Here is a 13,538-nt window from a genome sequence, read left to right as displayed (position 1 = left end):
TTTGTTGTAATCTTCATAAGCCAGTGAATGGGGAAAAAGAAAAGCATTTAATGAGAAAAGTTTGGTTATCTTGACCGACAGATCTTGTTTGAGTACCTCCTTTCTTAGCCATGCCCCTGCTTTCCAGATAATGCTATCCTCTAGGAAAGGATGAGGCTCAAAACTTTGATTTCTTTTGATTGTAGCTCTAAAAAAAAGTGTATTCAAATCAGCTCTAATCTCTTTGATCATTTCACTTTTCTGTCTGTACTTCTGCTTTCTATTGCTGTAGTTTCATTCAGCACATCTCCTTGCTTTTCAAATGTATTCCACCGGACATTGTTGTTTCTGCTTATAGCATTGATTAACAGTGCTAAAACTCAGCAGGTTGTGGTGGGGTATTTTTCCTTTGCATGCTATTTCTTTTTAGTTCTGCATGCACTTGAAAAACAACAATAACAACCCCAATAACCATCACATTCTGTTTCTGCATTCCCTTTTAATGGAATATTGTGCTATATGGCACTGTCACGCTCTGTTTCTCATTGGTTTGGTTTGTTTTTGTTGATGCCTGAGTGGTTCAAATTTCCTAATGCTATCTCTTATTTCTCTTTTAAACAATGTTGCTTTTTTATTGCTGTAATTCTCTACCCATAATACTTGTCAAGACAAAAAAATATCAAACCATGATAATAATTATCCTTAGTTCCTTCAAGAATCTCTTTTCTTACAGTTCTTTTTATTCAAGTACACACTGCTTCTCATTACATGATCTCTGTTCAACTCATTTCCATATATACTGCATATTTGTAGCTGACTGGTTTGTTTTCCACTGTTTTTTCATTCAAACCATATCAGGGTTCTTCTCTGCACAAGTAGAGGGTATCACAAGTAAGCTACATAAAAAGAAAGGAGCTAAATGGGCTTGTTGCTGATTCTGACCATAATTGGTGCATCAAGGCCTTTTCATTCGGTAATTGCTCATATTTTAGTATAGAATGGAATTTTGTTAAAAACCATTTAGTTTTACTTTCTTATGTCAACCAGACCCTCAGAAAAGCTACAGTAAGTATTTTATGGGGCATTCCCTCTTCTCCTGACTTTTTTGTTCAACCTTATTTGTTTCTTCTCCTAAATTAATACTTTCCTGGTGTTCATTAGACTACTTAAAATTTTTACTTTGTGAAATGCATTTATTGTATTTGCACTTCAATTTTTAACATGAAAAATGCAGAGTATATTTACTTTGCTGTTTTTATCATAATACAGAGTAGTCCATCATTGTCACTGGGGTCCTCATCCCGGTACAGCTGTTAGTGAGTACCATAATTCAAAGGCAGCATCCCAGATAGAAGTCTGCCGATTTGAAGAGGACCTCTAATACTTGCAAAGCCATCCATTAGTTGCCATTCTTTCAGTGAAACTTGACCAGATCACTAAATCAGTATCTCTGTGAGTGCTCTGCTAATATATTTTAGAATTTTGTTTTAAACTCCTTTTTCTCATTGTTCAAACGAAGTTTGTCAGTTTGATTCTTCAAAATCCAAGAGTACATAGAAGAAAAAAGTATGGAAATTTGGGATGAAAGAGAATGTATTTTAAATTTAAACATGTTAATGTACTGGAAAACAGTCCTTTTTTTAAAGCATGTTAATACTCATTACATCTAACTCCTTACCTACTCTTTCTTTTGCTCTCTCTGGGTTCCTTTCAATTAATTGCCTGATATGTGAATGGTGAGTGTGTTTTTTGGATCATGTCTTAAGTCGTACATTTTCTGACAGAAAACGAGCAGCATCCTATTAAAATTCTGTTGCAATAGTATGCTCCCCACCACTTCATCCATAGCGTCTTACGAAATCATGCTGCTAATCTGCTACTACTTATCCTTGACAAAAGAGTAATTCCTGTTCTTGTTATGTAGTAAAGTTCATTGAACTAACTGATTGATTGGTTTTGTAGTTTTCTTATGCTTTTGTCTTTTATATATATATATATAATATATATATACACGAACAGTGCAGATTGTTAACTTAGAGCATTTTTAATAATACTGTAATACCATGCAGCATCCCTGATGGATTATGATCTATATTTCACATACATGCAATAGAATGTGTTACATGTGCTTTGCAGGTAAAATACATCTGTCTACATAAGATAAGCCATGTAATCAAGAAAACATCTTTGTGCCTGTGAAGTCACTGTCAGTGATGTGCATGCAGGGTTAAATGCTGATGGCTTTTGACTCAAGTAGGAGACTGCATGACATACCATTTACATTATCCTCTATAAGTCTGACCGACAGATAGCATTTGTAGTACCAGTACATCTCTTGGAGATTCTTCTTTCAGGTTGTTAGACAGTGTTCTATTGGAGCACTATTCCACTGCACTGCTAATGTGCAGTGTGTGCAATGACAGTGTCTTTGTATGTATTTAGCGATAGATTAGTGTGTGTGTTCCTTCTGGGATACTGCATGAGACAATATAACATTGAGAAGTCTTTATAAATTGAAGCTGTCCCTTCTGTAATGTGGATATTTCAGAGTATAAATTCTGAATTCATGTGCTCATACATGCATACATATTCGTGTATCATGACACATGCACTTAAGTGCTTTACTTTTCGTGATTTGGGGAAAAGCCCAGAATCCTCTATCATGGTCTAAACATGGTTTTATATTGATTTAGTTTTTGAAGACTAAGGCTTTAGGAGAGAAAAAATGTACTCCCTTCCAGCAGAATTTCACTTAATTTAAATAATTAAACTGCAATAATCCGGTTCTTAGGTGTGCCTTGAAGGTGTTAGTCTGTGGATTAGCATTTGGATGTAGTACAGTAGTCTCAGAAGGCTCTTACTTAACAGTGAAGGGGGCAAATTGTCCTAGATTTTAAAATTATTAATGAGGTTTACGAAACTGTTACTGAATATTGCCAATGTTTTTATGAGCAATGTCCAACATAAAATATTTTATACGTATTCCTCCCTAACAGGCTGGAAAGCTGAAGGATGGTGCTCGTTCTGTGACCAGAACGATTCAAAATAACTTTTTTGATAGCTCCAAGCAGGAGGCCATTGATGTTTTGTTATTGGGAAATACCCTAAATAGTGATTTAGCAGATAAAGCACGGGCTCTCTTAACCACCAGCAGTTTACGCGGTATGTGTCTTTCAGGATTTTAATCTGTCTGATAACTATTTGGTGTAAGAAAGCTGTATGGAGTCTGTTTTCAAAGCAGTATTGGAAAGTGTGATTGCTTTTTTATGTTCTGTTGGCTTGTTAAAAGGTAAAAGTTACTTCTCCTTGACTAATATGACTGAACTAATGTGCTGCAGTAATTTGTTTACTGTTCATATTTTGTTCAAATCTGGTGGTTTAATGGGAAAATATGTGGGGAGTGTATTTGTCAGAACTTTACAGTGGATGCACGTGAGATTGGGTTTGTTCACATCTTCAAATCCATTCACAGCAAGCGCTCGCTACAGCAATTACATGCTGAATTCTGGGGAAGAGTAAATCCCGGTTTCTTTTTAAAAATGTTTTTTGGATTGTTTGCTGAATGTCTTCCTTTATTTGCTCTGTCATGTCAGTGAAGAACTTCTCACTGTGGTGTTATACCAGATGCAAAGCATTTATTCTTTAGTTTTGGCTCACTTAAGAGTGCTTAATGATTGTATTTATCATTTTGGTTTCCTCTACTGAGGAGCAAAAAGGATTTTCCTAAGAGAAGACAATTTGTGTGTAAAGAGACCTTTCCCATGAACACGTACACCACCAAAATATGTCAGGCAATGGGTGACATTCTGCACCAAAGTCAGAGATTTCAATGAGAAGCTCTGCTTAGGCACAGTCATGTGGGGTTTGGAGGGTCTGGAATACCTGAATCTAGCTCGCCTGATGAGAATGGGGCATTAAGTCATAGAAGCCTGCATTTCCAAACAGAGGCATACCCTGCGCAATCCCCAGGAGTGCAGTCATATCCCATCCTTCTGGAACTCCAACGTGCAGGGAAGTAGCAAATGGTACAAGAAAAATCTTTCCCAGTTGTGGTGTACATCTTGTGTTCATCTTATTTACTGTGTGGAAGCGGAAAGATTTTCCCTCTCAGTTTTTTTCTATCATGAGATTTCATGTGGTTATAACTTTTCCTGCATCAGAAACTTGCTAAATTGACCCTGCCTCAAAGCTAATTGAAAGTCCTTGTTCCTTCTTGCCTTCTCTGTGAATGCAAGCTGGCCTTTTGATATTTGCAGCTCCTGTCAGTGATAGAACATGAGTCAGTCTTCACAGATCATCGGGTTGTTGCATTTTGTAGTAGGTGAGAAATTAACTACAGAGGTATTTCAGAGTACATATATCCAGTATAAGTAGGGCAAAAATGGAGACTTTGTCAATACTCTTGTGAAACATTTTAGATTTCACAGCATAAAAGATGCACTTTAACCGAAGTGAACAGTTATGTATAATAAATTGTGTATTATAGCATGTTCTTTCTGAATTTTATTTATTTATTTTTTTAAAGTAATTGCCTGTTTGACTAATTCTTTTCTTGTTTCCTTCTTACTGCATCCGTAGTTTCAGAGCAGTCATTACAATCAGGTATAGTATAGAAGTTAAGCTGTTAATATCTGAGTAGCTGTTCTTCTCTGGCTTTTTTCTTGTGCCTATTTGCGTAATACTTGGTCTTGGGCTCACATTTTCTCCATGTTATTTGGACCTGAGGGTTCCTATTCCACAAAATTCTGTAATAAAAGGAAGTCTCTTTAATACAAGAGAAGTGAAAATACAGGAAGTGGAGAAGGTTATGTCTGTGCTTGGGTGTGGATTATAAAAACAGACAGCCAGTTCTTGGTTGCTTTATTTTATTTTATTTTATTTTATTTTATTTTATTTTATTTTATTTTATTTTATTTTATTTTATTTTATTTTATTTTATTTTATTTTATTTTATTTTTTCCAAATGCTTTACTCTAGCTGTAGAGGAATTTGTATTTTTCTCTGATTTGAGAGCTTCAGTATTCTTGTTATGTCAAGATGGTTGGGTTTTGGGGGGATATAAGGTAAAATTCTTTAGTACAATTTGTAGTTTTGTTGTCTTTGCCTTTAGAAGGCTCTACCTGCTTGTGTCCTTGCATGAGACTGACTGTATTAATCTCCTGGTGATGGCTTTTGTTGTACAAGAATGATCTGAAACAATGTGCTGGCACAATTTTGTGGAGCAAAAGTACAGGCAGAACTGCTGAGATACAGTTAACTCTGCATTCAACACAGAAGTTTTATAGCATCTACTTAGGTAGAACTCTTAGTGAAAAGAGAACTCGAAGAAGGACCATCATAGTTAACTCCTAATCTTGAAACATGATGGTAATAATATCTTGACCATTGTTTTTTGGGCTTCAAATGAGAAAACAGCTAGTGGAAATTCTCCTTTCTGTTGTAACTCTATCTGGTTACGCAGAGCTGCTCCATTTGAAGAGATGATTTATACGTGCTGTGTGTTTTTAAGGGAGGACTGTGAGTACTTCTCAGCTGTTCAGCACTTCATCACCTTCTTGCTCTTAGAAAATATAAGTTAAAATGCAATATTCCTAATGCTCACATATTCGGATTTTACTATATGCTGAGAAAACTTAAAGCAGCAGTTTCTGAGTCATTGCATTAATTGAGTTCATTTTGCTACTTTTTGAAAGTAATTTTGGTGAAGCCAGGTTAGATGCTTAGTTTCTAGGTGAGGGGAAATAATTGATACTCAGTACCTGGGAAGAAAAAAGGGGAGAAAGAGGGAGTGAAATCAGGAGGCTACTAAACTGAATAAATTATTTGAACAATTATTTAGGAATTGTGGGATCCTGTACAGTCTCCATGGAACTTGGATACTCAGGTAGTAGCCATGTACCCCATGTACTGCAGAATGAATGGGGAAGATCCTCGAGAGAATTTGTTGTTGACTAAGTTTTTGTTGAGATACATCTGAAGTGTTTGAAGCTCTGTATAAATGACAGAGACTCATTAGAAGTCATAAATACTGATGATTTTTTTTTCAACTTGCTGATGTAATATTTTACTTTGGGCTTCATCTGGACACAGATTGTCGTACATTGAAAAATACCTGCAATAATTTGGACGCTGCAGCAAAAGAGTTCAGTTACATAGAATTACTTAGAATTAATTAATTACATAGAATTAATGTTCCTTCTGTGGAATTGATTTCTGAATGTGTGCCTGCTTAGTATGAACAGCAGTTAAAACACTCTCAAAACAAAATAACATAAGATTTAATGTGTTGGGTTATTTATGTTGTAGATTGGGGCAACTTTTTTTGTTAAAATGGTAAATGGTTAGAAATATAAAGGGAAATAACATGTGCAGGAGGTTCAGGAGCTCTGAAAAACCATTGTTTCATTCACTGGTTTGGAAAAGAAGGGTAAAAATATCTTGGTTTTCCTTCTTTATTCTCATTTTGAATGAAGAGTCATTCTACAATTTAGAAGGTTTTCTAAAGTAACAATGTCAATTCTATGTTTGCCATAAGTGTGCTGATAGGTCCCTTATGAAGTTACGTTCTGTTCCGGTATGATTAAGTAGGCTGTAATTGGATTTTGTGCAGTAGGAAGTATGAATTATTTGGAGCAACTGTTTAAGCTCAAAGTTACTGCCAAAAGAAAAGGAAGAGGGGCTGAAGTGAAGAAAATAGAAGTCCAAGCTCAGTTTTTAGACTTGTTGGAAACACTACAAAAACTAATCTAACCAGATCTTCAGAGTCTCTCAGTGAATTGGATTCCTTGGGTTCATCTCACCCTTTGGGTGATTTGGGTACTTGCATGCATTCTGGCTGCAGCATTTCTTGGATTGGCTTCATTTCAGCGGTCAAGTGCAGGAGTAGTTTCTCTCTTTGACCCTCATTGGTTTTTGCAGCACTTGGTGGACTTCATGACTTGACTGTTGCTTAGTATGTAGGTACTTCTGGTAGTAACCTCAGTAGGTGGCTATCTTATGAAGGTGCAAGGTGTTCTGCTGACTCCTTACAGGTTTGTTGACTTCATTTGCCTGGACTATGATAAGGAAATGGATGGGATGATCGCAAATGTGATCTGCTTGTGTTACTCTCAGAGACACCAGTAAATTTACTGGCTTTCATGTGTGATTGCCCCACGTACAGATATATGATTCACTCTGCAGCAAAGTTCTTCACAAATGCTAAATACATTATATTTTCTTCTATTGGTTTCAGTTTGTTTTAGAACCACTATGACCAGAGCATCCTTGGCTTTTGTTTTAACTGGTTAGCCAAAATTCTGGAGCAAATTGAAAGGTGGCAAATAGAGTAACTAAACATTTTAACAGAAAAAATTGACATGGCTCAGTAGTAATCCTGTTCTGGGGATTTGGGTGAAGTTCCATCCAGTGAAGTTTCCATGATTCTCATACGCTGATAACCATGACAGACTTATAAGTAGATAAGTTAACTTTGCTTGAGTAAATTACAGTGCAAGCAATAGCGTTCGCATCTAAAGCAATTTCTTTCCTGCTTCAATTAGAGAAAAAAAACAGCATAATTAAAAAGAGAGATATCTGTTTGTTTGCTTGAAGAAATATACATGTATAACATATATATAGTTATTATGCAGCTGATAGGTGAAGGGAGTTTTGAAATCCATGTAACTTCAGTGTCTAAGCATTAACTATGTATATTTTTCTCCTCACAATGCCCTTTACAAGTAGGCCACTAATCTTTTTCCCATGTGGCACATAGAAACAAGGTGCAGAAAGGCTGAGGAGGCAGAGAAGTTAGTTTCAAACCCTAGCCTACTTTCCTCATTAAAACAGGATTTCAGCAATTGAACTTACCTAAACAGCAATTTGGATTTGTGATTTTAAAAGAGCATATTTTGACAAAATAATTTCCCTTGTCTGTTTTAGTGAATGGATCTACTTCAGTCATTTTTTTTCATTTCAAGAAATTAATGTTTGCAAATTGTTGTGTTGTTCAATGGAGATTCTAATTTCATAAATGCAATCTATGTATGATATCTGTGCTGGCATGTATTGAAAATTAATTTCCATAGGGATCATAGATAGGTTAGAGAATGGTAGATGTGTATCATATATTAATATACATATTACTGTACAGATAAATATATAGTTATGTATAATAATGCATATGTACACTATATATATTGTATATATATATATCACGACTGTAAATTTTATAGTAATATACATACTATATAAAGTGTATACAGTAATCTGTATTACTATATATGTAGCATGTGTGAGTATACATATGTGTATATATTACATAATAAGTAAGTTATTGCCATCTTTCATTCAGTCAATATCCTACCCAGGCAAATAAAATGTCTGCAATGTACCTTACCTGGTGAAATGCTGCATCCAGTTTGCTTTCACACTTTAACTTTCTGTATGTCTATGCATGGATTTATTGCCTTATTTTATTTTATTTTAAGGAAAAGATCTCATTGCCAAGTTTTATGGGGGAGGGGAAGAGGAAAAAATAGGGAGTTCTATATATGAATAACGTATTTTCAAATGTTTTTGCAGCATCTGTAAAAGTGCTGAAGAGTATGTGTGAAAACTTCTATAAGTATGCAAAACCCAAAAAAGTTCGAGTCTGCGTTGGGACGTGGAATGTCAACGGGGGGAAGCAGTTTCGAAGTATTGCCTTTAAAAATCAGACCCTCACTGACTGGCTTCTGGATGCACCAAGCATAGCTGGTATTCATGAATTCCAAGGTAGGATAATATCGTCTGGCTTTTCTTTTTCCTTTTTTTAATTGAAAACTCTCTTTCTTAATTAGACTGTGACCATGAGAATAAGAATATGAGGTCTTGGCTTTCGAAGTTAATTGTAACCAACAAATGGCTTTTTCAATATTTAAATGCAGATCGAAGAAGCAAACCTGTGGACATATTTGCCATTGGATTTGAAGAAATGGTGGAGTTAAATGCAGGAAACATTGTGAATGCAAGGTAGGTAATAAAATCTATACAAAATTAGTTCTGCTGACAACCAGATTTAAGTATAATGCTATTTTTTTTTTTTCCCTCCTTAATTGTAAAGGTTGGGATTATTCTATGTTAATTTTTGCCCGTATTCCAGTTCTTTCTGCCTGTGTCTGCCGAGACTGCCAAATCATCTCAGCTTTCATTAGCAAAGCTTTGACTTTGGCATTATTCAGAATAATCTCAAGGATCCAAACAGTCAGTACTTGGCTATATTTTAGATTGCACTGAAGAAGTTCAGTAGCCCCTGAAACTTTTTTGTTGAACACATGGAAAGAATTTCTCTCCGATGCTGGTAGGGTTCTGCAGTCTCTGTGCCTTCCTACTGCTGGGATCAGCGAGTCCTGTGAAATCCCTTCCAAAAGTATGAATCATTGGTGTGCCTTTGTGGACTGACTGGAATCAAATTTTGGTCTATATAAAACGAGTGCATCCTCTTATACCATCAGTTTTTGCTGTTGTCAAAAGCAGAAGTAACCTCTGAGCTTAACTTGATCTACTTGTAGTTTGTTTTCAGCTCTGTTGTTCCATATACGTTACTGTGGAATTTGAGTTGTGGTTTTTTTTTTTGCCCCTGGTGAAGTGGGATATGAGAATATACTTTTGTCAGTTGTGGGTGATACCAGAGATGAAACCTTCATGTGTAATCCTAGGATTATGTTCACTTTGTCCATTGTTTTGTTGGTCTGTTTTGCATGTTTTTCTGCTGTTTGTCAAGCTTTAACTCATCAGGAAAAAAAGCAAAAACATTTAAAGCCTATTGCAGTGTTTGCCTTTGCAGAAGCTTTTGTCCTGAGGACAAGGTGACAGTTTGTTTCATCCACTAATTTGCACTCTGTCTAGTTAGCAGCTCTTCCCGATCTGTCATTATTTCATGTATATCCTACACTAGCTCTGAGAACCACAGTCTTTATGACTTCAAGGAGGTTTCTTCTTGATCTAAGACCACAGATGTGTTTCCAAAATTAACTGAGCTTTAGGAGGTAACTGCAGTCTTCTAGGCTGCGACTCTGCTAGAGGGCACATTCACAGCTTGGCTTTGACCTGCTTCCCCATTGTCCGGTTAAAGTTAATCAACACTCTCAATACCTGCTTAATTTCTTTTATTTTAAAGCTGGCATTTTTTATTTTACTGCTAGCACAACCAATCAGAAGCTCTGGGCTGCAGAACTGCAGAAGACCATATCAAGAGATTACAAGTATGTGCTGCTGGCTTCTGAGCAGTTAGTGGGCGTCTGCCTCTTTGTGTTCATCAGGCCCCAGCATGCTCCCTTTATCAGGTCAGTGAATGCACAGCTGTGCCCAGGGCTGGGTCACCTGCAGTTTGTTGGGTATTGCAGACTGATATACAAGCATACTGAGAAATGTGTTGGGCTCCAAGAGGGCTGATCCATCTTCTGGGGAACTAGCTGCTTAAATTCTTTTACTGTAGCTTTAAATACCTTATCAGTTGACTAGAAGGCTTGAAAAGTGGAGGTGTTATATTTCTATTTGATAGCTGTTGACATTTCTTAAAACAGTTCAGTGCCTTACTGCTGAAAGAGCACGTGAAAATGTAATTTTTTTCCCAAGATCAGGTCCTACTGTTATCCTTTAGTTCCTTTATGAAGTATCTTTCAGGGATACAGTCAGACAAATGTAGAACTGTTCACCCAGTTACATTGGGCATGGAACAGGCTGCCCAGGGCAGTGGGCACAGCCCATAGTGCCGGAGTTCAAGGAACATTTGAACAACACTCTCAGACATAGGGTTTCAATTTCAAATGGTGCTCTGTGGAGCTCAGAGTTGGACTCAGTGACCCTTGTGGGACTCTTCCAGCTTGGGGTGTTCTATGATTCTTCAGTTTGAAGGTTTAATGTTTGTTTAACTCTTTCAGGGACGTTGCTGTTGATACTGTAAAGACTGGCATGGGAGGAGCCACTGGTAATAAAGGTGCAGTAGCAATTCGGATGCTGTTTCATACATCCAGTCTTTGCTTTGTCTGCAGCCATTTTGCTGCAGGGCAATCACAAGTTAAAGAAAGAAATGAAGACTTCATAGAAATAGCTCGCAAGCTCAGTTTTCCAATGGTAAGCAGCAGTGTTCAAATTCCTTAACAAATGAGAAATGAAACCCCTTAAGCACCAGCAGCATCATCCAAGAGTTTATTTTTCTTTCCTTCCCAGAATGTCTCTGGGGAATTTACAACTTTTCTTGGATTAGAGGTATCAGAGATAAAGTAAATTCCCACCATTTTTATTGAAATAGAAGATTAGAGAAAAATAGAGCTTTCCACATCGGTGTCTGGTGGAAAAGATAGAGGTCTGAGGGTTTAGCATAAGGAAGAGACCCTAGAGATTCCTGAGACGTTGTAGAACTTTTGTAGGTATTAAAGTTAATCAATTACGAGGGGAAAAAAGCCGACTATGGGAATGGCTCTGTTTTCAGTACACAATAGTGATTTTTTTTTTTTGCTAGCTCATCTTAGCTTCTTTTTAACTTACTTTTGTCAAATTAGGTCTGTTCATTTCTGTAGTTTATTCTCATAAAAGGTTATCAAACAGCAAATAAATAGTAATTTCAACACTGCAATAAAATGCTTGCTTGAGACAAAACTGTCTTAAGTTGCCGTTGTTAGCTTTTGTGGCACTATGCAGACAATTGACATGGGATTTTATTGGGTTTCTTTTTCTTTTCTAAATTTTTCACCTCTGTTCTGTTTTAATTTTACTTGGATGTATTGTATTTTTAGGGTTTCCAGGAACAGTTTTGTAAACACTGTTGTTTTAATCTACTTCATTTGTTTTGGTTTACTTAAGGGCAATGAAAAACTCAAAACAAAGCAATAATTTTCATTTAAGCCCTAGACCTTCTTAGAACTAAAAGAAGCTCCTCTGTCTTGTCCCTAGCCTCAAAATTGTATGTAACTGAAAAATCTTCAATTAAATCCATATAATAAGGCCTTCAGCTTGCAGTTTGTGCCAGGATATTCTGCCAGAAGATCTCAGGGTGTTTGTGACACAGACAGCAGTCATCATCTTAGAGCAAACTTCCAGACCGGAGCAGAATGATGAAGAATTCATGGGATCCAATTCAGATGATTCGTCTTTCTTTAGGAATGTAAACTGCATAGAAAGTGTTTTATCTCCTTTCATATCGTGCATGTGTGAATACCATACCTGTGACTTTGCGCTTCTGATCGTATGGATGCGAAATACTAACACTTGTCCTAATGAGATAGAAATAATAAATACTTTATGATTAATAAAAAACAAAACAAAACAACACCACCTAAACTGAACTGCACCTGAAATTAGTGAATTTCTGTCTCTTGATTGTTTTTTAACTTCAGTGTGTTCTTCTCTTTTACAGGGAAGGATGCTTTTTTCCCACGACTACATCTTTTGGTGTGGTGACTTTAATTATCGAATAGATATTCCTAATGAGGAGGTTAAGGAACTAATCCGACAACAAAACTGGGATTCCCTTATAGCAGGAGACCAGCTTATTAATCAGAAAAATTCTGGACAGGTATGTTTAATATATCGCTGCATTCAAGAATAGTGGAGAAGCACTCTAACCTGTTGTTTGATACTGACTTGTCTATAAGAACCATATTGGGTTTATAGCCAAGTCAAATGCTGGTGCAAGAGTAGGCTGCAGGTTGGACCTGATTCCATTAACTAAAGGGTCTTAGTTTATGTTTAATCTGAACACTGCAGGAGTGAGCAGTGGCCCTCTAGTGTCTTGTGTTGGACAGCTTTATCTGTTAATACTGGGCAGGTAATGGAAGGAAATGATGATTGTATTTCTTTAATCTTTCACGTCATGTCAGATGTATTTATTTTAAAGTCTGTTGGGGCTTTTTTATTGTTTATTTGTTTTTTTCTTTTTTTATCTCTTATTAATTTACACGCATGGCACTTGCCTTTCTGAATATGCTGTGTATATTCGGAAAGGTAAATTAAATATAATCACAGTTCCCAACTTTTCTGTCAAAAGAACAACTACTCAACTAATTAAAGTGCTGTGGACAACATCTCGATGGCCTCAAGTTCTGTATGATATTGGAGGAAATGTATGTTGCTGAGGAGTCTGGGTTTCAAGACATAGTTGTTGACATACTTCTGTTTAATGATGATCTGTCTGGGTTGCTGTTTAGTCATAGTGGCAGATGTAGAATGTTCTTAGTAAATAACATTTGGAAAAAGATTCATATTATCAAATGCCTTTTTCTTTTTTTTTTCTTGGAGACGTCTATACAGGTTTTCACTGTTAAAAAAGAATTCTGATTAGTTTCAAGCTGTTTCCCATCTGTTTCTGTCTTCTGACATGACATAATTGTTTTGGTTTTTTATAGATTTTTAGAGGATTTTTAGAGGGGAAAATAAATTTTGCTCCTACGTACAAATATGATCTGTTTTCTGATGACTACGACACCAGTGAAAAATGTCGCACGCCAGCATGGACAGATCGTATTCTTTGGAGAAGAAGAAAATGGCCTTTTGACCGATCAGGTTTGAGTCCTTCCTTAAACTGTTTTAAATATTCT

At 36.3% G+C, this 13,538-nt stretch overlaps 1 protein-coding gene across 15 annotated transcripts in view; it reads left to right on the top strand.

Annotated features, from left to right (window-relative positions):
- SYNJ1 (synaptojanin 1) overlaps positions 1–13,538 on the top strand; it is a 59,120-nt gene that overhangs the window by 23,434 nt on the left and 22,148 nt on the right. For 8 of the 15 annotated variants that reach the window (XM_072327151.1, XM_072327142.1, XM_072327140.1 and 5 more), the window contains exons 12-19: positions 2,985–3,141; positions 4,558–4,581; positions 8,545–8,736; positions 8,889–8,973; positions 10,146–10,286; positions 10,884–11,076; positions 12,359–12,517; positions 13,347–13,503. In XM_072327151.1, coding sequence (XP_072183252.1) covers positions 2,985–3,141; positions 4,558–4,581; positions 8,545–8,736; positions 8,889–8,973; positions 10,146–10,286; positions 10,884–11,076; positions 12,359–12,517; positions 13,347–13,503 — 1,108 coding nt within the window. Of the gene's footprint in view, positions 1–2,975; positions 3,142–4,557; positions 4,582–8,544; positions 8,737–8,888; positions 8,974–10,145; positions 10,287–10,883; positions 11,077–12,358; positions 12,518–13,346; positions 13,504–13,538 lie in introns of all 15 variants that reach the window. The other 7 variants (XM_072327152.1, XM_072327147.1, XM_072327145.1 and 4 more) reach the window with 1 other exon arrangement.

This window comes from Excalfactoria chinensis, chromosome 1 (assembly GCF_039878825.1).
Source record: "Excalfactoria chinensis isolate bCotChi1 chromosome 1, bCotChi1.hap2, whole genome shotgun sequence".
Classification (NCBI taxonomy): domain Eukaryota; kingdom Metazoa; phylum Chordata; class Aves; order Galliformes; family Phasianidae; genus Excalfactoria; species Excalfactoria chinensis.
This window is presented reverse-complemented; position numbering and strand designations above follow the sequence as displayed.